Genomic DNA, 21,917 nt, shown 5'->3' with positions numbered 1-21,917 from the left:
CCCCAGCAAGATGGATTGGCCAAGTGGCAGCATCAGTGGTCTCAAGCGTGGCAACAATTGTGAGGCTGGCCCAGGACCAGGCAGGGTTTTGCTATGAGTCAGTACCAACTCAATGGCACCTAACAACAATAACATATCTGCGACAGTACATAGTTTAAATATTATAAGATTGTAAAGCTGAAAAAGGAATTAGATGCTTAGAAATACAGTAGCACTGTTGTTGTTGTTAAGTGCCATGGAATTGGTTCCAATTCATAACGACCCTATATAGGTTTTCTGAGGAGTAGCTGATGGGTTTGAACTGCTGACCTTGTGGCTAGCAGTCCAGTGCTTATCCTATAGTGCCACATAGGACTCTCTTAAAAACCCTAGAGGGATTAAAAATCAAACAAGCGCATGGGAAACACTGACCCAAACCAATACACATGCATGTTCATAGCATTGTTTACAAACAAAAACTAAAAGGTGAGAAACCCAAAGTTCCATCAGGGGAGTGAATAGATAAACAAAGTGTGTTCTGTCCACGCAAAAGTAGAGTGCTGTTCCGATATAAATACAGAAGGCTGTGGTATGATGCTGATAAACTTTGAAAAAATTATGCTGTGTGAAAGAAACCAGACACAAAAGTCCACATATTGTATATTTCCATTGATCTGAAATATCCATGGCTACAGAAAGCAGACTGGTAATTACTGTGGGCTGGGGAGGGGGAGTGAAGGAGAGTCACTGTTAACAGGGGTGGTACTTCCTTTTGAGGTGAGGAACATGTCTCGGCACTAGACAGACGCATTGTGATTGTGCTACATGCCCACTCAATTGTGTACTTTAGAATGATGAATTATATATTTCATGGAATTCACCTAAAAACAAACAAACGCATTCTCTTCCTAGATGAGGGAAGGACATGCAGAGTCTGTCCTGTAATAATGTAGAAGCTGGTACCCTCTTCTGCTGCTTGCTGAGTGTGTGGAAACCCCTATTTAGTGGAGAATTATAGATTGTTTGGTTCATCCCAGCCGGGAGCTCATGGAGTGGGGAGAGTCATGGTGGGCTGGGGCCCCCACGAACACCCAGGTGGAATCGGGGAGCTGCCGGGTCACATGATCCACCATCTGAGAGTATAGTCCTTGCCCTGACCAGGCTTTGTGTAATGACCCGACCTCAAAATGAATACAAAGGAAGATGGGCATATTGCCAAGCAAGACTTCTGCCCACTTGGGCCAGAGCAGAACAAGCGGAAGAAAACCACTCAGCATCTGCTGGTCGGAGGCCCCAGGAGATAGATCACGTGGTTGGCTGGAGGTAGCCTTATTCTTGGAGATCCCCCAGGCAGTTCAGGTGGCAAAGAAGAGGGACCTGTTTGGTCTTTTGTCCCCGATGTCCACACTGGCCTGGTGTTCTGGGGCTGCTGAGCCAGGAAAGGAGCTGGTTTGGGTACAGGGAAGAACTCAGGTTGTATTTATGTGAGTTCATCCCACTAGTGGAGTGGGTTGTGAACTGAGCTGCTGACGTGCAAGGTCAGTACTTTGACTCTAGCATTCGTTCCATGGGAGAAAGACAAGGCTTTCTGCTCTTGTGAGGATTTGCAGCCTTGGAAGACCCATGCAGAGCCGCAGTGAGCTGGAACCGGCTCGGTGGCACACCAGCACCACTACCATAAACAGGCTCTTCTTCAGAGAAGCCTCAGTTAAAGCCGGAATGGCCAGCTTCATCACTTAGCTGTCTCACCCTCTGGTTTCTGCTAAATCCTCATTCTACCTGCATGCCACTTGCTTATAATGGTTTTCTTTAAATGGGACTCGTGAGCACTGGACTGCTAACCACAAGGTTTGCACTTTGACCTCACTAGCCACTCCTCAGAAACCCTATAGAGGGTCAGTATGAGTTGAAACTGACTCAATGGCACTTAAGAACACAACAGTATTTTTAAAGAGTGTCTCTGCCCTGAGTGACAACCCAGTAAATTTTCCGGAAATGGAAAACAGCATTTTAACATAAATGCCTAATGCAGTCAATGAAATGTTTAACTGTGAGCCAGATAATGTCGTCTCCGGAGCTCATGATGTGCTTTGGGAAGTGTCAGCTCAAAGAAAGTCTCCCAGGGGCCTCTGGGTAGTAAGCCTCCTTTTCCTGCCCCTTCCTGGGAGATTGGGCGGAGGTGTAATGGAGAGAAAGCGACTCTAGGACGTGTTGAGCAAAAATGATCCCTCCACCTTGGAGAGGCTTTTCGCTTCTTGGTCACTGGGGTATGAGCTTCATTCCTATGGTGGCCTGGTCCTAAAATAGGGGCCTGTTAGGGTCAAGCAAGGAACTCTTGCTGAAGCCAGCAGGACTAGTAGGATCAGGTGAGATGCGAGCAGATGTTTATCCCAGGACCATGCAGAAAACAGCTGGCAAAATTATACTTGTTTGCACAGCATTTTCTAGTGTCTGTTGAAGCTGGGACCCTCTCCCTTGCTTAAGGGTTGTTGTTGTTGTTAAGTGCTATCCGAGTCGGTTCTGACTCATAGCAAACCTGTAATAAGATTTCTGAGGAGCTGCTGGTGGGTTGGAACCACTGACCTTATTATTCACAGTCCAGTGCTCAAGGGTTATTGTTGTTAAGTGCTGTCAAATTGGTTGCAACCCATAGCGAACTGTATAGAGTTTCCGAGGAATGGCTGGTAAGCTTGAAGTGCTGACCATACTGTTCAAACAACGTTGCAGTCCAGCACCTTAACCCACAGTGCCACACAAGGGTATCAGTCCCCACACAGTGTGTGCTGCGTGTGTTGTCACCGCCTCAGCGGTGTCCTGCCTTTGTCCACAGCATCTGCCCCAGGTGTCCTTCCCTCCTCTGGGAAGCAGTAGAGAAAGGACCCGAGGTGCTCAGAAGTGACCAGATGCTAGAGGAGGGCAGAGTGTGGCACCTGCCCTTCAGTCAGGGACAGTGCGGGGTGTGGACGGGAGCCAAGTGACCGGGTTCCAGAGCAATCCTGATATGTAAAGGACTTATCTGAGAATGAGGATGGTGCTCCAAGCCAGTTATGAGGGAAATTAGTGCAAGAAAATGACAGTTAAGTCTCTACCTCAGGACTTATGTCAAAGTAAGTTCAAGATGGATTTTTACATAGAATGAATGTAAAAACAGAAAACCCACAAAAGATGATTGAGTTTATATAATCTTGGGGACAGGAAAAAGGACTTCTTAAATGTAACACCAAAGGAAGAAACCATAACAGAGAAGAAGAAGAAAAAAAGATAGATCTGACCAATAAAAATATAAATTACCTGTCTAAAAATACCATAAGGAAGCTTAAAGGGCAACAGGGAAAATTTGCTACATACGTAATAGTCAAAACCACTACCTTCATAGATAAATCCCTTAAGGATCAATAAGAAAAAAATGAACATTCAAATTTTTAAGGAATGAACAGGCAATTCAAAAGGCAGGAAATACAAGGTAATAAACATGAAAATGTTCCAACTTGCTAGTTAGTCAATGAAATAATAGAATTTGTTCTGCTTTTCAGATTGGCAGTCCACGATGGGCAGGCAGGCACAAGGGTGCACGCTCTGGACCCTGAGAGTCCTTTAATGTTTTCCAGGGTCCATTTGGCAGAACATGCCCAGAGACTAGAAAAATGTCCATGTGCTCATTTCTGCTTGTAGGAATTTAGCCGAAAGGAGGCATATGGCATGGTTGTAGCAACCTAAATCTCTACCGGTGTGAAGCTGCTGAAGTAAATCGTAGGCTATGCAACTGCCTGGGCAGCCGTTTATTTATGTGTGTATTCATGTGCCAGCCACTAGGGAACAAATACAACTGTGAACAAGACAGACAGAACCCCTCAGAGATGAATGGATAGATAAGTCAAATGGTGGGGGTGGGCAAAACGGAGAGGGGGCTAAGGCCAGGCCTCTCTGAGAAGGAGACATTGGAGGAGAGAGCTGAAGGCGGTGACTCTGAGGCAAACCTGCCAAGGACTTCAGTGTTGGTGAGGGGGGAAGAGCCTGACTCTGCTAGGCTGGCGGAGAGAAGACCAGCAAGATGGGGCCTGGGTGGCTGCTGATGGTAAAGCCAGGCTTAAATCTGAGCCGAGGAGCCCCATCAGCTTCTAGCTGCGTGTTGAGCACAGAGGAACCGTGCTATGCCAGTTTCCTCACCTACTGATGGAAACTGAGATTTTGTAAGGCGTTGGGGTTAAGGCCTAAGCTTAACCTCTGGGGCAAGGGCAAGAGTAGTCTAAGCATTCACAAGATGAGAACTGTTCTCTCAAAATGAATATAAAGAGGTTGTGAGAAAATGAATCAATTGTTACAACTACTTGGAAAACGATTTGGTTTTAGCAGCTATACATCCTGTGACTCAGCGTTTCCCCTCCTAGCTGTATGCTCAGCAGAGATGCGTATGCACGTGCCCTAAAGGACGTACCAGAATGTCTACGCAGCACTATTTGTAATAGCCCCTGGTGAGCGCAGTGGGTTAAGCATCGGGCTGCTAGCCAGAAGGTTGCTGGTTCAAACCCACCCACTGCTCCGCTGGAGAAAGATGAGGTGGTCTGCTTCCCTGAAGAGTTACAGGCTAGGAAACTCCCTCTATGAGTTGAAATAGACTCGACAGCAGTGAGTTTGCAATCTGGAAACAACCTGAATGTCCACCAGCCGAAGAGTGGAAAAATACACGGAGGTATATTTATCCAGCACGAGAATGAACAGATCACTGCTGCCCACGACATGGGCATCACACACAGTGGTGAGCAGAAGACAGACACTAATGAGTTCATCTTGTATTTGGTTCTGTTGACATAAAGTTCACAAACAGGTAAAGCTGATCTAATGTGTTAGCACTCAGGGTGGAGGGGCCAGGAGAGGCTCCTGAGCTCAGGGGACACGATGAGTGTGTGCAGTGTCTGAAGGTTCATTCTGAATAGGTCCTTGTCAGTGTGTGTGTTGTATTTCAGTATAGAAAGAGAGCTTTTTTTTTAAGTTTCAGTTAATTATTTTTCTAATCTTGGTGTACGCATGTTGTTGTTAAGTGCTGTCGAATCAGTTCTGACCCATAGCGACCCTGTATAGGATTTTCAAGGAGCAGCTGGTGAGCTTGAACCATCGAACTTGCAGTTCAGATGGCTTTGCAGTCTGGCGCATTAACCCATAGTGCTACACCAGGACTCCTAGTGTTTGCATAAAAGCCTGGAAATATGTTTACCCAAAGGTTATCTGGATGATATGATTTTGGGTGTCTTTTCTTTGTGTAGAGTATTTCTAAGCTTTGCTCTACTAACATACACTTGAACCCAAATCCACTGCTATCGAGTCGATTCTGAGTCACAGTGACCCAACAGGTCAGAGTAGAGCTGCGCCATAGGGTTTCTGAGACGTTTAAATCTTTACGGGAGCAGACAGCCTCATCTTTCTCCCGTGGTGCGTCTGGTGCTGACATTGTGGTTAGCAGCCCGATGCTTAACCCACTATGCCACCAGGGTTCCTACATATATACACACACACACACACACATACATATATGGTGTTGTTAAGTGCCGTCGAGTCAGTTCTGACCCATAGTGACCCTGTATTGGGTTTCCAGGGAGCAGCCAGTGAGCTTGAACTGCCGACCTTGCAGTTCAAATGGCTTTGCAGTCTGGCACATTAACCCACAGAGCTACACCAGGACTCCACGTACATACATACATACATACATACATACATACACACACACATAAATTTATTAGCAGTCTGAAGCAGCCAAGGTTTTGACAACCAAGAAGGAGATAGTGTTTTATCCAGTAATCCATACCGAGGACCTCGGAAGCCCAGCCTAATCAAGCATATCATGAATAAAGGAGAAGATTTGTTAATTGAATGTCATGTTATATCCTCAGTTATGCTTAATACAAGATAGGCAATTTAGAATTCCCAATTATACAATTAAAATGCTAATTGTCTCCTACCTTGATAACGAAGCTCCAGTCCTCATTCCGTGACCCCCGCTGTCTTTGCCGCTGCCCTTGACTCTGGTGACTGGGCTCTTTCTCCTGCCTCTGGAGCAGCCCCTGCCTGGGATCACCCAGACGGGGCCTCTCAGCCTGCACTCAGCACTATCTGGGACCATGAGGGCCCCATGCACGGGATCCGTGATGTCTGGAATTTGGGAGGCGTTGGCATCACCAGCCACCAGTGATGTGTAGAGCCCAGAGTAACCCACACTGTTCAGCTCCCTCACTTACTGATGGAAACTGAGACCTTGTAAGGCATCAGGGTTAAGATCGTAAGCTTTATTTTAGTGTAATAAAATAGATAACGTAAAACTGGCCACTGTAACCATTTTGAAGTGTACAACTCGGTGACGTTAGCTGTGTGCACAGTTGTGCAATCATCACAACTCATTCTTTTTCCAACTTTCCATCACTCCAGAGAGAAACCCAATGCCCCTCCACTCTATCTCCGTTTCCCATCCCCCTCTCCCAGGCTGCCTTCTCTAGAGAAGGAAGGCTAGTGAGTATATATATACAGGGAGATGGATTGGCAAAGTGGCAGCATCATTGGGCTCAAGCATGGCAACGATAGTGACATTGGCCCAGGATTGGGCAGTGTTTCGTTCTGCTGTACGGAAGGTCTCTATGAGTTGGTACCAACTCAATGCCACCTAACAACAACAAGACTATATATACATACACAGTGTTGTTGTTGTTGTTATGTGCTGTGGAGTCAGTTCTGACTCATAGTGACTCTGTACAGGATTTCTAAGACTGTACATCTTTATGGGAGCAGAAACCCTCATCTTTCTCCCATGGAACAGCTGGTAGTTTCGAACTGCTGACCTTGCGGTTCACAGCCCGATTCGTAACCACTACGCTACCAGAGCTCCTTAAACACAGTGTAGATACGTGTTATTTTTGTTAGGTGCTGTGAGTCAGTTCCCACTCATAGCAACCCCGTGTACAACAGACCCCACGCTAACCCACAATGGTTACGTTCAAATCCATGTTGTAGCCACTGGGCCAATCCATCTCATTAGGGTCTTCCTCGTCTGTGGCGACCCTCTACTTCGCCAAGCCTGATGTCCTTCTCCAGGGACTGGTCCTTTCTGATAGCCTGTCCAAAGTCCATGAGACGAACTAAATCTTACCATCAAGGAGCATTCTGACTGTACTTCTTCTAAGGTAGGTTTGTTTGTTCTATTCTTTGCTACCACCATAATTGAGATGTGTGAGGGAACCTGGGAGAAAGATTATTGTTGTTGTTGTCGTTAAGTGCTGTGAAGTCAGTTTTGACCCATAGTGACCCTGTATAGGGTTTCCAAGGAGCATCTGGTGAGCTGGAACCACTGACCTTGCAGTTCAAATAACTGTGCAGTCTGGCACATTAACCCACAGCACCACACCAGGACTCCCTCTGGGAGAAGGATTAGCCCTATAAATTATAAAATATGAAGTCCTCCCTTCATCCAAAATGGTATGTATGGGTCTGTAAACTGGCTCAAGTCTGAGCCTTGATTGAGGGACTGTGGCAATCTGTTGTGACAATTTAGTTAGGCAGCAGTTTATTTGACCTAGAATTCTTCTGCTTGTACAGATATAGTGAGTATTTACTAGATTCCCTATTATGAGGGGCTTCAAAAAAGTTTGTGAGAAAATTCCATTATCTTTTCATTCCATTTTTCCATGAACTTTTTTGAAGCACCCTCCTGTTTTACTCCTAGGGACGTCATGACTAAATAATCAAAGCCATACGTCCATAGGAATCAGACTATTCTGGTGACTTCTTTGATTCCACTTTCCATTATGGCAGCCACAACTTCATTGTCTTTGTCAATTACATGACGCCACCTGGCTCTACCACTTTGGGGTCCAATCAACCCCATTGTAGTTAGGTATCTTGATTCAGTTAGGACGGTCCTTCCTGTCAAACCTGACTTCCATACAATATCACTCACAGCAGGCTTCAAGGATGTTGGGACTCTTCACAGATTGGTGCTTTGCCATTTTGTAGTAAAGGGCATGTTCTTTATGGGTAAAAGGTGTGTGGGTCTAACCTGATCAGTCCACTCGAACATGCCCGTGTCCGGAAGCCTTTATCTACTCTCTTCTACAGTATAGCAAGGCAGGTCTGGTATTGCAGTTTGATTTAGTGCAGGCCACTGCGTAATTCACGCTTCAGTGAGTCCACCAAATAAACGATTAGATCCTTTTCTAACCTCTCAAGCTGAAAACATGGAATGAAAAATATGTGCTTAGTGGCCCATACCAGAATGATCCAGCTTTATGTTCCTTTCATCATTATCCCAGACCCACCCATCTTCCCCAGGCTTCTGTTTGTACATATTAGAGAAGTCCAACAGTCCTTTTGGAGTGTACCTCCTTATATGGGTCACACTCCGTACTTCAACTTTTGGGGGCTCGATGAGGCTGAAGTTATAGGTCTGGAAGTTAAAATGCATGATAGAATGGGGCCTGAGAACATTCTGCAATTGTTGTCTTATAAATCTCGGCCCCAGGTGCCGCCCCAGGCAGCATCTCAGACAGTGACTCCTCACACACAGCTGGACTTATCTTATAGGATAGGAGTGAAAGGGCTCTTGGCAGGGATAAGTCAACTGAATTTAGTGGAGTGGAGTCCTGGTGTGGCGCTGTAGGCTAAGCACTGTGACTGCAAGATTGGCGGTTCAGACCCACAAAGCCACTTGTTTTCCCTTCCATGCTCTGTCCTACTGTGTGACTTCCTGAGCTGGGCCACCTTTTGGGAACCTGAGCACCTTTGAGGTGACTTAGTAAGTGGGAGTGACATGCAAGGCAACCTTCCTGACCCCATTCAGACCTATGCTACGGTTGCCAGGGCAGCCCTCTGCCGTTATTGTGGGCAGCTAATTGTGGTTGTGTAGGGCTGTGGTTTATCTCCTCGGGAGATGGTAACACCCTTAGGTCAGGAGCTGGGCTGTATGCCCAGGAATGCCCCCATAGGTGGATCTGCCAGACCCTGGGAGAGGCCCAGTGAGATTGTCCCTGCAGATGCCGTTCACGCAGATCTGGGCATTAGAGTTGGCTACCTTTGTCCATTAGTCTTTTCCGTGCACTGACAAATGGGTCTGCCCCGTATGTTGCTGCAGTAAGTCTCTCCAGCTCGTTATTCACAGCACAAGTTCTCCCAGGTTGCTTTAAAGTTCTCATTTATGCCGGGATGCAAAGTATTTTCTAGCGGAGTCTTGCTTGCTTGGGAGGGGTTCATCAGAAGGGCGTTTATTAAAGGAGAGGAGATGTGGTAAGAGCTTCAGGGATTGCAGAATAGCAGACATGTTTGTGGGGCTGGTGGGCTGGCACAGTGGGGGAGGCAGTGGGACCCGGGCCTGGTGTTCTGTCGACCTTCCAGGGTGAGCCGGAGGGAGCAGAGGTGACTAGGTCAGACATGCGCCTTAGAGTACCCCGAGAGTTCCAGATTGATTGTAAGAGCAGCTGGCGGTGGGTCACTGAGTGACACTCTGCTTTGTCTTACTTTTTCTCCCCTCCTCTAATGGATGCTTTCTCATTTCTAGAGGTTTTATTTGGTTCTTGTTAAAATCTGTGTATTCTTTTCTTTTCTCTTGGTGTGACGCTATAGTATAAACATTGGACTGCTAACCACAAGGTTGTTAGTTCAAACCCACCAGCCTCTACCTTCCACATGACCAAGGCTTGTCACCTGCCCCCAAAGAGCCCGTTCAAGCCAAGGACTGTAGGTTCCCAAGACTTCCTTTTCCTCTCTGACCTCAGCTTCCTCCTTTTCTTATGAACGCAGCTCCATTTATTAGAATTTATGCTGCACCCCTAAATGTTTGAGGCAGGAGGGTTTCGGTCTGGGTAATCCACCATCATCTTAGTCCCTGTCCCAGGGCTGGCTGGTAGCTCACAGACTTTGCTCCATCAGTAGCTAGCTCCCCTCGGGTTATGAAGCCCATGTTGGCTTTATTTCCATGAAGTGCATTAGCCACTGTACTAACATGGCTCCTAACATAGAAGTATGACCAAAACTCATTGCCACTGAGTCGATTCCGATTCATAGCTACCCTCTGTAGTGTTTCTGTAGCTGTAAGTCTTCACAGGAGCAGAAAGCCACAGAGTGGCTGGTGGATTTGAACTGCTGACCTTGGGGTTCTCGATCCAGTGCTAACCCAACAGTATCACTGGTAGGACGGAGGCATCTTTGTTAAATGCAGACTTGTTCCGTGGTCAGATGGGAAACCCCTGGGACAGCTGCAGTCTGTTGTCATTATGGTCTGTTGTCTGGTGGTCCCGCTCCGCTCTCTGAGCTCCCCCTAGCAGTGCTGGAACCTCGTGCCAAGCACGTGGCCCAATTTGTAGTATCTACTCCTCAGTCCCACCCAGACCCCCCAAAAATCCACTGTCAACAAGTCGATCCGAACTCTAGCATCCCTATCAGACAGTAGGACCTCCCCAGAGGGTTTCCAAGAGTTAAAACTTCACAGAAACAGCCTGCTACATCTTTTACCCATGGAGAAGCTGGTGGGCTAGCAGTCTGGTGCTTAACCCACCGCACCACCAGGGCTTCTCCTCAGCCCCCAGCCCATGAAAATTTAAGGTGTGCTCCTCACTGGCCCCAGACCTCGAGTGTGCCCATGTTCCCAGCTCAGGTACATGCGAGCAGGAAACCTGGGTCTCACTGCTGTGTGTAGCAGTTTGTTCTCACATTGTTTCAGGGAAGATCAGTTAAAACAAAATGAGGTGCTTAAGTCCAATTTCCCAGGATTCTCAGCCCCCTCGGGCGAGAGTGGGTTTCCAGTATGTGTCGTGCCCCACGTCTCTTCAGCCCTCCCTTTATGGGTGTGAAGAATTGTCTGCGGGGCTGACAGCAGCAACCCAGCATTGGGCTGCAATTCGCCGGTGAAAGCTGGGTCATGGTTTCCTCCGTTGTGCGCTTTTATACACTGCGCCTCTTACTCAACATTACTCTTTTTTTTTAAACGGAAACCATGACCTAGATGAAGTTGTCTCTGCCTCGCAGATACTGCCTTTGGAGGTGAGCTGCAGGCGGGGGGACTAAACTACCTTCTGCAACCCCCGTGCAGCCGCCTCGTTCTCAACAGATGTGCTTTGTGGACTCATCTACACCCACTGATGGCACTACCGTCCCCAGGCCTGGTCTCTATGAAGCCTGTGTTCCTGGTGTGTGTGTCCTGGCTGAGCCATCACCCTAGCCTAGCTAGGCTGTCCACACCCCCTGGAGAATGGCCACTTGGAGCAGGGCAAAGCTGTCAGAGCCCCACAGCTTAGTGGCTTGTTCCCAGCATCTCTCAAGAGCGGGCTTGCTCTGGGTGGGGGAGGGGGGTCTGATGGCTGAGGCTCTGGTCTTAGGGGCGGGAGCAAAGGAGCCACAGAACAGGTTTGTGAAGCTGCCACAGGTGCTGAAGGGAACGCTGGACCCCACCCCCCTCTGTTGGCCCCTGTCGGCTGTTCCTGGACCCTTGTTGCAGTGATCTGGGTCTCACTCCTCTGGCCTCCAGGGATTGAGGCGGGAGTTGGTGTCAGCAGTTTTAGTTTAGGGGCAGCTGGCAGGGGGAGTGTGTGGCTGTTCTCGCCTCTCTGACAGGCTCTGGAATCCTTTGTGCTGAGGAAATCTCTTACTCACCTATACCCAATGAGCCTCTGAGGTTTCAAAGGCAAGCCTGAAAGCTAGCTGCTGTGGCAGACCCCTCCCTGCATGACAGTTAGCTAATGTCCGGTCCTGTTAGGTGTTTACAGTGCCTGGAAGATGAAACTCTCCCATACGGACATCTTCCATAGCAGGCTCAGAGCCACTCCTCGCCATGGGGCGATGTTTGCTTTCTGAGGCTAGACAGCGGCACAGCCCTTGACTTCAAAGTCCCTGCCTTGTGGCAGGTGGGCAGGGTGAGATGCACCAAAACCTGCTTCTCAGCCAGGGCCCAGCAGGGGCTGGGGCATTGGGGCAGGGGTGAGGGCAGCTCCCCACCTTGCTTTCCTCCTCAACTGAGTTCAGTCTGAGACACCAGGGCAGGACTTGAGGCCCATGCAGAGGTCCTGGGGACGAGGATGGGGAATGTCCCTGGTTCTACATTGCTAGCCCAGGTCTGTCCACCAGCCCCTGCAGCTGTACCCAGGATCTGCCCTTGGGATGGTGGTGTGATGGGGCTTCCCGAAAGCTGGGCCATCCTCTGACCTGCTCTTCCCACGCTATGACTCTGGGGCTCTGCTGGAAGGTCTCCTGGTTCTGACTCCAGAATCTGGTCACCAACTACCTCCTGACAGGGTCCTGTCTTTTTCCCCTGCCCTGCCCAGGGTGGGAGCTCATGTGATTGACCCAGGAAGCTCTTGGGCCCCTGGAACCTACCTGGCTCAGCATTCCCCTGGCCTGTCCCTCCAGATCAGCCCTCTGCTCCTCTGTTGGACTATATCTTTCTCAGGCAGAGTCAGGAGCAGTGCTAGAATGGGTGGTCTCCTGTGTTCCTCCCTGTCCCTCCTGGTGGAGTGGGCCAGGGCCTCCAGAAACAGGAGTTCCAGGGAGGTCACTTCCTCCAGTTCTGCCCCTGCCCTGGTGGCACCTGCTCTTCAGGCCTGGGAGACTGGGACTGTGCCGTGACATTCAAGGCCAGTGAGTCTTTCCGTTGGTAGCTGGAACTTGCTGGATCCTCCTCCCACCCAGTCTGCTCCCAGCCTCCGCACTGACCTCTGTGGTTATGGAGCTGACTCCAGACTACAGGCGTCATGGGGTCTGGGCTGAGGCTGTGTACTTGGTCGGGAGAATGGCGTGCATGCTCCACTGGCTTCATCCTGACACATCTCTTTCCTCCTGCAGCCTCTTCGAGCACTACTGCTACTCCCGGGGCGGCATGCGCCACAGCTCCTACACCTGCATCTGCGGCAGGTAAGAGGACACGCTGCCTTGCTGGCAGGTGGCAGTGACGGTGGGGGGTGGAGGGGAAAGGGCAGTGGGGTGGACCCCACCCTTCTCTTCCCCCCAGTGTGGATACCCACACCAGGTGCAGCCACCCAAGCTTGGAAGCTGCTCTTCCCTCTGAAGGCTCGCTCAGAGGCTGAGGGTCCCTGGGCTCCGTAGTGGGGGAAGGAGAGACAGCTTGGCCCACCCACTGTAGAGGGAGCCCCGTGCCATGACCTTCCATCTGGTTTCCAGCTGGGAAGTCTGCAGGTGTGGACTGGAAGTCAGTCCCTGAGAAGGCTGCTCCTCATAGGGCCCTGCAGACCCCAGGGTTAGGGAGGTCGGAGGTCAGGGAAGCCTGACCATTCAGGCATACCCCACCCCACCTGTGGGCCTGCGGTTACTCCTTTGTGTAGTGGGGGCTCTGGGTGGGCATGCAGGGCTCCAGGTACCACAGCAGGTGTCTCCCAGCTCACCCCTTGGGGTCCCCCAGGCTGTGCCCAAACTCAGCCCCTCTGGTCTGGCCCTGCCGCACCAGGATGGAGCCCGGTGGCTCTGCTGCTGCGCATGCCCTGTGCACATGAATAATACATGTGCACGTCTCAGTCCTCAGAAATGTTCTTCTCTGGTGAGTAGAGAGAAAAATCATTATTTCTACTTTTATGAATCCCGAGACTCCCAAACGGGGCCATAAATATTACACCTAGGTGGTGTTTCTTTTTTTTTTTTATCTTTTGGACAGACCCAAAAGTCCTTTTTTTCCTTAAAGGCACCTTGTTAGAGAAGCTCCCTGGGGTGCAGGACTGTGAGGTGCATGCTTCCGCTCTCAGGGACCCTGGCACTGCCCTGTCTTCCCCTTAGCGGCACCTCCTTAGACCCCAGGAAAAGAGGGTTTCCTCGGAGTTCTGTTCCGGGACCTGACTTTCTTTTTCTTTCTACATGCTGCCCACGTTGTGAAGGTTTCCAGTCTCGCCCTCCCCAACCCGGGGTCGTTCAGCTGGGCACCAGGGCCACTGTGTGCCTTGGCCCCTCAGCTGTGAGGCCTGCTCCAATGCCCCTGGGCCTCTACTGGAGGGTGGACAGTACTGCCTAGCAGTGGGGATGGTGGTGGCAGCCCCTGGGGCACTTCTGGGTGAGGGTGGGCACTGAGCACCCTCCCTCTCTACAGTGGGGAGAACTCGGCTGTGCTGCACTATGGACATGCTGGGGCGCCCAATGACCGCACCATCCGGGACGGAGACATGTGGTAAGTGAGGCTGACACAGGCTTCTCTGCTAGGACCAACGGGCACCGCGGCATGGTTCCCCGTAGGACAAGGGCTGAGTGTCCCCAACCCCTCCTGTCACACAAGGGGCACTGCGGCATGGTTCCCCATAGGACAAGGGCTGCAGTCTGGGGGATTCATTAGCCTCTGTACCCTGTATGCCAGCAGCCTGCCGCCTTACCAGCTGATCTCAGATTTGTCAGCTTCCGCAACCAGTGAGCCAACAACTTGTCATCTAACCTGTTGTCAGCCCCTGCCTGGCATCTGATAAAAGAATTCAAGACTTGCCAGTCTTTACAATTGCCTGAACCATTTCCTTGAGTCAACACTATATATTGACCGGCTAGCTGGCTATGTACTATTAAGTCAGTTCAGACTCCTAGAGACCCTGCCTAGGGGTTTTGAGGCTGTAAATCTTTACGGGAGCAGAAAGCCTCACCTCTCTCCCACGGAGCACCTGGTGGACTCAAATTGCTGACCTTGCGGTTAGCAGCCCAATGCATAGTCCACCATGCCACCAGGGTTCCACCTGTGTTTACTAGAGGGCTTCAGAAAGTTCACGGAAAGATCCAGTTATGTTTCAATTCCACTTTTTCGCCAACTTTTCGAAGCCCCGTTGTCTATGTACTTTTGCTGGTTTTGCTTCTCTCGAGAACCCAGCCTAAAACAGCACATATTGCAGGTGTCTTATCCAACCCCAAGACCTCCCTTCCACAGGGCAGAGCATTCTGGCCCTGGCCACTGTTGGCAGGAGCCCAGCTCATCCTTCTAGGGAAAACACAGCCACCGCTTTCCCCCTGAGTCTCAATTTACTCATCTGAGTGGAGGAAGCATGGCAGTAGGAGGCGTGCTAGCTGACGCGTCCTCTTCCAGGGATCTGGTCAGCAGGTTGAGAGGTGGGAACAGCAGAGGAAGATGCTAGAAGTTGCCATAGAAGTGTGTACGGGCACTGCCTCTCCCTGCCATCGTCTCCAGGGCCCACGGGGCCTAGGTCCCAACTGCCCTCAGAACACGCTGTCTGTGTACACTCTTGGAATGTCCTAGGAGCCGAGGACAGACATGACCTTGACAAGGTCTTCTCCCCTCCTCCCCCCACCGCACCCCTGCCATACCTGGTCCCAGGTGTGTCTTCCTAAGTCAGTTTCCTCACCAGTGAGGTGGGGAGCTCACCCCCAGTTTATAGACCAGGTAACTAAGACACAAGGAAGGTACCATGTCCAGGTGAGGAGCCATGGAACCTGAGTGTGGGGCCACCTCTGTCCACCAGGGAGAGGTCAGCTGCTCCAAACTTGGTTCCAGTGGAGACCAGGGTTGGAAGGCCCGACCCTGTCGGCTATGGCTAGTGACCCCAAAGGGAGTCCACCTTGTCACTCTAGGGACTCTCAAGCCAACCCCACTACAGCTTCCTTGGACATAGTCTTGGTCAGCTGCAGAGCCCTATAACCATTGGATTCTCCCCTCTGTGAACTCAGCATACCTCCCAGGGGCTGTTTCTCCACCCTTCTCTTTATCCTCCCCAAAGAGGGTCCTCACCCCTCCAGAAGTGGGTCCCATCTGTACTCCAGGGGTGCCCCCTGATTGGGAGGATGCCCCCACAGCCAGTCCCTTGGCTCCTGGGCCATGCCTGCACCTGTCTCCTGGTCACAGCTGTGGTGATTAGAGCAATCTTAGGAAGCACACGGATGTGAATGCCAACCCAAATTGGTGATTTTATTTTGATTTTTCTAGTACTAACTTTGAAATGTAGCCAGTAGAATAACGATGAGTTTATTATAGTCAATTTATTATGCAGCATTTAGTACAACATGTTTTGTTGATTACTGTTACTGTCAGATTGCTGGTGGCACTTAGAATCCATTGTTTTATTGAAATTGATCCGCCAAGCTCCTGCTGCGTTCAGTAAACAATAAATCAGTCTGTTGTCCCAGCATAAAGGCCACAGTACTTCATCAAAAGGTGTGGAACCAAAGCATGAGTGTGGTGTGGAACCAAAGCATGTGTTTAGATGCTTGTCACAGGGGTCCGCTGTGGATCTCGGCCCTTTGACCTTGGATAAAAATGCCCCAGAGATATTTCAACATTTAGTAATGGGGATTGTTATAGGGGTGGGAACCCAGGGATCCCACCCTTCTCCCCACAACCCCAGATTCAGGCACACCGCCCCCCCCCACACACACACACGTCCAGGAAGGCTGATGGTGTGCACAGCGGATCCTGTGTCCATCTCTCATCCTAGCTGTGTGCTGCCCTCTGTGATTCTCGGTGTTGCTCTCTGCCTGTGGGGGTTCTAGTAGCCAGCATCTCAGCCAGGGGAGGATTTTGTGAGCAGTGTGGTGTAGATGCAGAACCTGGCACCGCCTGGAGCCCTTAGAGGGTGCGGGCTGCAACAGTGGCGCTCCTCTCCAGGGCTGGACAGGCTGGACGCCTTCTGCCCACGTTCCTGGCCCATCCAGCAGACCTGTTGTCTCTGGGCTGGAGGTCAGAGCCACAGACAGAGCACTAGCCAGGCTTGCTGTATTTATGGAAAACTCAAGTTGGCCATCCTGTTTTCAGCCCCAAAGAGTCCTCTATGAGTATGCCAAGGAGGGGCTAGAAGTTGGCCAGTCCCACCTCCCTCCTCTGTCCTTAAAATACCAGGAATTTCTGCAAGCCAGCCTGTGAGTTGGGCACACGGTTCTTACTGCCAGTAATGCTGGCCACCCAACAACTGAGAAGAGGCACAAGCTCGCATCAAGCCAGTGGCCCTGGGTATCCTCTCTCAGTTTCTCTAGGTGAGGTCTTGCTCCACCTGCTCACTGTGGATCCAAGGGTAAAGAAGGAACTTCTGGTGTATTTTCAGATCCCTGGGCCTTCCTTTCTTGATTTGGTTCAGAGCCACAAGACTTCATGCTGTGTACTTCTGCTGTGCCCCTGGGTCACCAAGTCACAGTCCTAGAGGGGCCATGAGCTGGTTAAGGCAAGCAGGCAGGCCAGCCCTCTACAACGGCGGTTATAAAAGTGTAGTACATTTATAAAAGTGTAGTACATTTGCAAATTAATGCTCTTAACATGGGCACACAGACAACAGTGCCTAAGGCTCTTTGAAGCCCTTTTGGAGTAGGAGTTCCTAGAAGGCCCCTTCCCACCAAATTCAGCCCCACCAGGTGAGAGTGCACACAGCTGCACCTGGTACAGATCACCTTCGTATATATGTAGTTGTTTTTGTCGTTAAGTGCCATTGAGTTGGTTCCGACCCCTAATGACCCTGTCTAGGGTTCCTGAGGAGCAGCTGGTGAGTTTGAACCACTTTCATTGCGGTTCAGACAGACCTTGCAGTCCAGTGCATTAACCCACAGCACCACACCAGGACTCCTTCATATACATATGAAGTCACATCTATAGGCTGTCGTTGTTAAGTGTCTTCCAATCGGTTCCCCGACCCATAGCGACCCTGTATCGGATTTCTGAGGAACGAATGGTGGGTTTCAACACCTGACTTTGCGGTTCACAGTCCAGTGCTGATCCTACAGTGCCACACCAGGAGTCCTCATATATATACTGTTGTTAAGTGTTGTCAAGTCGGTTCCGACTCATAATGACCCGACACAGGGTTTCCAACGAGTGGCTGGTGAGTTTGAACCACTGACCTTGTAGTTCAAACTGACCTTGAGGCTGAGTGTTTATCCTATAGCACCACATATATATTAGGGAGCTTCAAAAAGTTCATGGAAAAATTCCAGATCGCCTGTGCCCTCCTGCTTTGGCTCCAGAATCTAGGTCCTCCTGGCTGGGTGGAGGCACTGAGGGCCCGCAAGCTGCTTGTGGGCCACCAGGGGGCACCATCGTCCGTGTTTTCATCTACTGAGACTCTGTGCTCTTGATGTAGGTCAGGTCTGGCTTGCCACACTCTGCCACAGTCCCACCCCACAGGTCTAGAAATGGGGAGCAGCCCAGGATGTGGAAAGTAACTGGAACACTTATTACCTATAGCCTCTGCCCAGATCCAGTATGAGGGTGTTCATGGTGGGGATTCTCTTGCGACCCCCCTCAAACCTTCAGCATGGGTCCAAGGATGTCCCAGGGCTGGGTTGCCCAAGTGCAGGCAGGATGTGGCTGGTGGGCTATGAGCTGGACCTTCCATCGCTGGCCAGAAGAGGAAACTGTCATCTCAGGATGTGGGCATCCCTGCTGGGTAATCGCTTTCTGTGTGTGTCCTACAGGGGGACCGCAGCCATGGCCCATAGGGTGCGAGGTGAGTGGCTAGCCAGGCTAGGGAGAGAGGCCTGTCTCAGTCCTGCACTCAGCAGTTCCCCACCTGTCCCTCCCTGCTGCTGGTCAGGAGAGGTGGGGACGGAGCTCCTGTTCAGCAAAGCCTGACTGGTTTCTGTCCAGATAGATGGGCTCCCTGGGTCTTCCTGCTGCTGGCCTGTGCTGTTGGTGCCACGTCCCTGAGCCAGTTGAGTTCTTCCTCAGCACAGCAGAGTCACACTGTGCCCCAGGCTGGCCTACAGAGGCTAGGCATTTCTCCCGCCCCTTCTCTTCTCAGGTTAGTTCCCCGTTCACTCAGCAGATTTGATGTGGAGCCAATGTGAACGTAAATGCCTGGGGAAACCCACTCTCCCACCTCCTCTATCCACGGCCACTGGGCTAGGAGTAGCTTCTCAATCCAGACGTCCACCTCCTCATTCCTGAGGGTTTGGAAATACCCACTGCTCACCCAGGCCTCAGCAGGCCCCCGTGGACCCTATGAGTCAGAAAGGGATGATGTTCCCAACTCCAGGTTGGATGGTCAGGCTAACTAATGTCTGTCTTGTGTCTGAATCTGTGGGCTGTTCTCCAAGACCAAGCAGGAAGTGGCCAGCAGAGGGGCTGGAGCAAGACAGTCCATCTGGGCCCCTACTGATGGCTTATCAGGCTTTGGAGTAGAATGCCACCCCATATCTGTCGTCCACTGCCAGGTCCAGCCCCATTTCTGCCATCTGGCTGTGTCTTCCAAGGGGTGAGCTTGATGCCTCCCAGCCTAGCCCCATCCTGAGGATTTGGGCTGTTAGAGACTTGCCCAGTCCTCCCTCAGTCCGAGGCTTACAGGCCCTGGTCAGCCTTCTTTGCAGACCGATGACCTTGGCCTTCCTTCCCCTTTCCATTCCAGGTAGGACCATCCCTAATGTCTCAGCCCAGTGTCATTCACAGAAACACCAGATGTCACCAGATCCCCTGGCTGTAGGTTCCCTCTTGGTTCGCAGCCCCCGCAGTTTGAAAAAAATGCTGGCCAGACAGCCTGGGTGCCAGCAGACATCATGGGACCCTGCTTACCAGAAAAGTGAAAGGAAGCGTGTGCTGTGCGCGTGACACCGACTCCCTGCCCCCACCCTGACACCCAGCCCAGGTCCACTTTGTGCCTTCAGGTCACCCTCGGACCAGGCAAGGGACCGTGCAGTGCGACTTCCTGCCACTCTGTGCTGTGGCGGTGACCAGTCTCCCCAGACACATAGCAGGCACACAGCAGGTAGCTGCTCTGGTCACTGGGCACCCAGAAGGCACCTAGACTGGGTGCTTTGTTTCCTGTGTACCCTCCCCTGTCCCTTGGAGGTAGCTACTCTGTGACTGGGTGGTGGGGAAAGGCACGGGGCAGGGGCCTCAAGGGCTGTTCATCTATTCCTGGTGTGCATGCGGAGCTTGATGCTCAGCAGAGGTCGGGCTTAGTCCACACCAGAAAGACCACAGCTGGCCACCTTGTCCTGGGGGGGCTGCACTGCCGCAGACAAACAAAAAAGTAGCTGCAAAAGGGCCTCCCCTTGTTTGTCTTACACTGGGGTCTGAAGGGAAGCTAGCGTTTCCTGCTGTTCAGAAATCCCCCAGCCTGTCCTGGGGCGCAGAACAGTGGCTGAACATGGGGTCAGGATTGCTCTGCGATTGGGAATGGACCTTGTGTGCGCCCGCCCGAGGGTATAATTGCCAGTCTTGGGTGAGAAGGAGCTAAGAGTCACCCCATGTGCCCATACTCAGGAGATCTAAATGAAGCAACCCTTGGATAAAGATTGCAGCCCATTGAGCTGGTCCCTGCAGTGGGGCTGAGCGAGTTGAGGGGGCCTGAAGAGGGACTGGGTGGGCCAGTCGTGGCAGGGAGCCCGGGCCCGAAGAGCCAGCGGAAGACAGAACCTGTCATCCCAGCCAGAAATAGAATCAGATGAACACATGTGAGGAGCAAGAAGCCAGCATATTACTTGGAGATGTGTAATATCTCCCCAGATGTCTTGGATTATCACACAAACTCTCTCGGCCAAAGATGGTAATGTCCCTGCTGGGTGTCCCCAGGCAGCCGCGAAGGAGGGAGCCTTTGTTCTCCATTGCGCCAAAGTATGACAGAATTCTCCATTATTGTCGGTTTGCATTCAGGGGATGGATGAAGTGTACACCAAGGAGTTAGAGGGAGATGATTTATAAAAGCAATGGCTTTCTTCCCTGGATTCCAGCGTAGCTCTAATCTGAATTAACTAATGCATGTACAAACACTGAGGGGGACTTTTCAAAAAAAATAGGAGCAAAAAAAGATAAGGAACTGAGAGCACAAAAATAGACTATAGCCCCGTGCCTGAGTGTGGCTGGCTGCTGGCCGGCCGGGTGTATACTTCCTTTTCCAGAAAGCGGGTGATCCTAAAACAAAAACTGCAGTTGAAGTCTTCCATAATCGGAAAGATAAAGGCAGGGCTCAGTGCTTGAGGCTGATGGGAAATCTAAGCCCCACCGTCCCACACTCTTCTCGGGTCAGTTTTTTGAAGAGGTCTGGAGAGCTTGGTTGTGAATCTTCTTGGACCAGACAAGATTTGTTTTTCCTACTTTTCTGTCGGTGCCTCCAGCACTTGACAACATTTTGTGAGTGCTTGCTGAGGCTTCCCGGTTTTTTAAATAGTTCAATTTCTGTTTTTCTTTGAGAAAAAACACAGCGTATTAGGACTTTCTGCCTGCCCAGGGTGCTGTGGCAGACTGCCCTGTGATGTGGTAGCCCCCAGGAATCTGTGTCTCCCACACCCCAGCTCTGTCAACTCAGACTATTCCTGGATGTTCTAAATCAACAAACCACAAACCATTCTCCATTGTTGACTCCAGGGAGCCCAGATAAAAACGTTCTGCTTCCCCGGGGGGAAACTGGGCCCGGGCCCCTGCAGCTCCCCTGCCCACACCTGCCTGCATGCTGGCCCCAGCAGCAAAGACACTGTCCCCATTTTAGAGGTAGAAAAACTGAGGCCGGGAGGCTGAGTGGGTCGTTCTGCTGTGTTCAGAGCCTACATTTCCTTTTTCGTTTTAGGGGTTCATAGGCCCAACCGTCCTGGGCAACACATTAATCTCCAGACAGCCGTTGGCCCAAACACCCCATTGCATGTGGTGCCTCTTAGGGAGCTGACGCCTGGGTGTGTCTGCTCAAGGCCACTCTGTTTCCTGTCCTCAGCTTACACACCCGGCTTGGGTGGGTCACCCCTAAGTGAGGCCCGCATCGCTCCCTTGGCCTGCCCCAGGCAGGGTCCCCCCCAGGTGACTTTGACCCAGCCTCGAAGTTCCCTTCTGGGGATCACCTGAGGTGTTATCGGGTACTTTTTGATTTGTTAACAGTGTTTATGGTGTTTTGCAATCAGAAAAGGCAGGAGATGAAGATGTGCCTGGCTGGGGACTTTTGATTCCAGTATAGCATACAAGTTTTTCCTTTAAAAGTCTTCTTTCTTAAGGGTAGCTCCACACACAAGGTCCCCCCACCCCTGCTCTGCCCCCCGAGGACCGGAGCCCCCAAAGGCAGGGACACAGGCAGCTTCTG

General features: G+C 51.0%; 1 protein-coding gene across 1 annotated transcript in view; it reads left to right on the top strand.

Annotated features, from left to right (window-relative positions):
- Positions 1-21,917, top strand: part of PEPD (peptidase D) — a 143,474-nt gene that overhangs the window by 108,391 nt on the left and 13,166 nt on the right. Inside the window, exons 10-11 of the mRNA XM_006867392.1 lie at positions 12,787-12,855; positions 14,036-14,113. Coding sequence (XP_006867454.1) covers positions 12,787-12,855; positions 14,036-14,113 — 147 coding nt within the window. The remainder of the gene's footprint in view (positions 1-12,786; positions 12,856-14,035; positions 14,114-21,917) is intronic.

Source organism: Chrysochloris asiatica, unplaced genomic scaffold, assembly GCF_000296735.1.
Source record: "Chrysochloris asiatica unplaced genomic scaffold, ChrAsi1.0 scaffold00104, whole genome shotgun sequence".
In the NCBI taxonomy this organism is placed as follows: domain Eukaryota; kingdom Metazoa; phylum Chordata; class Mammalia; order Afrosoricida; family Chrysochloridae; genus Chrysochloris; species Chrysochloris asiatica.
Note: the sequence above shows the minus strand (reverse complement) of the source record. Positions and strands in the feature narration are given on the sequence as shown.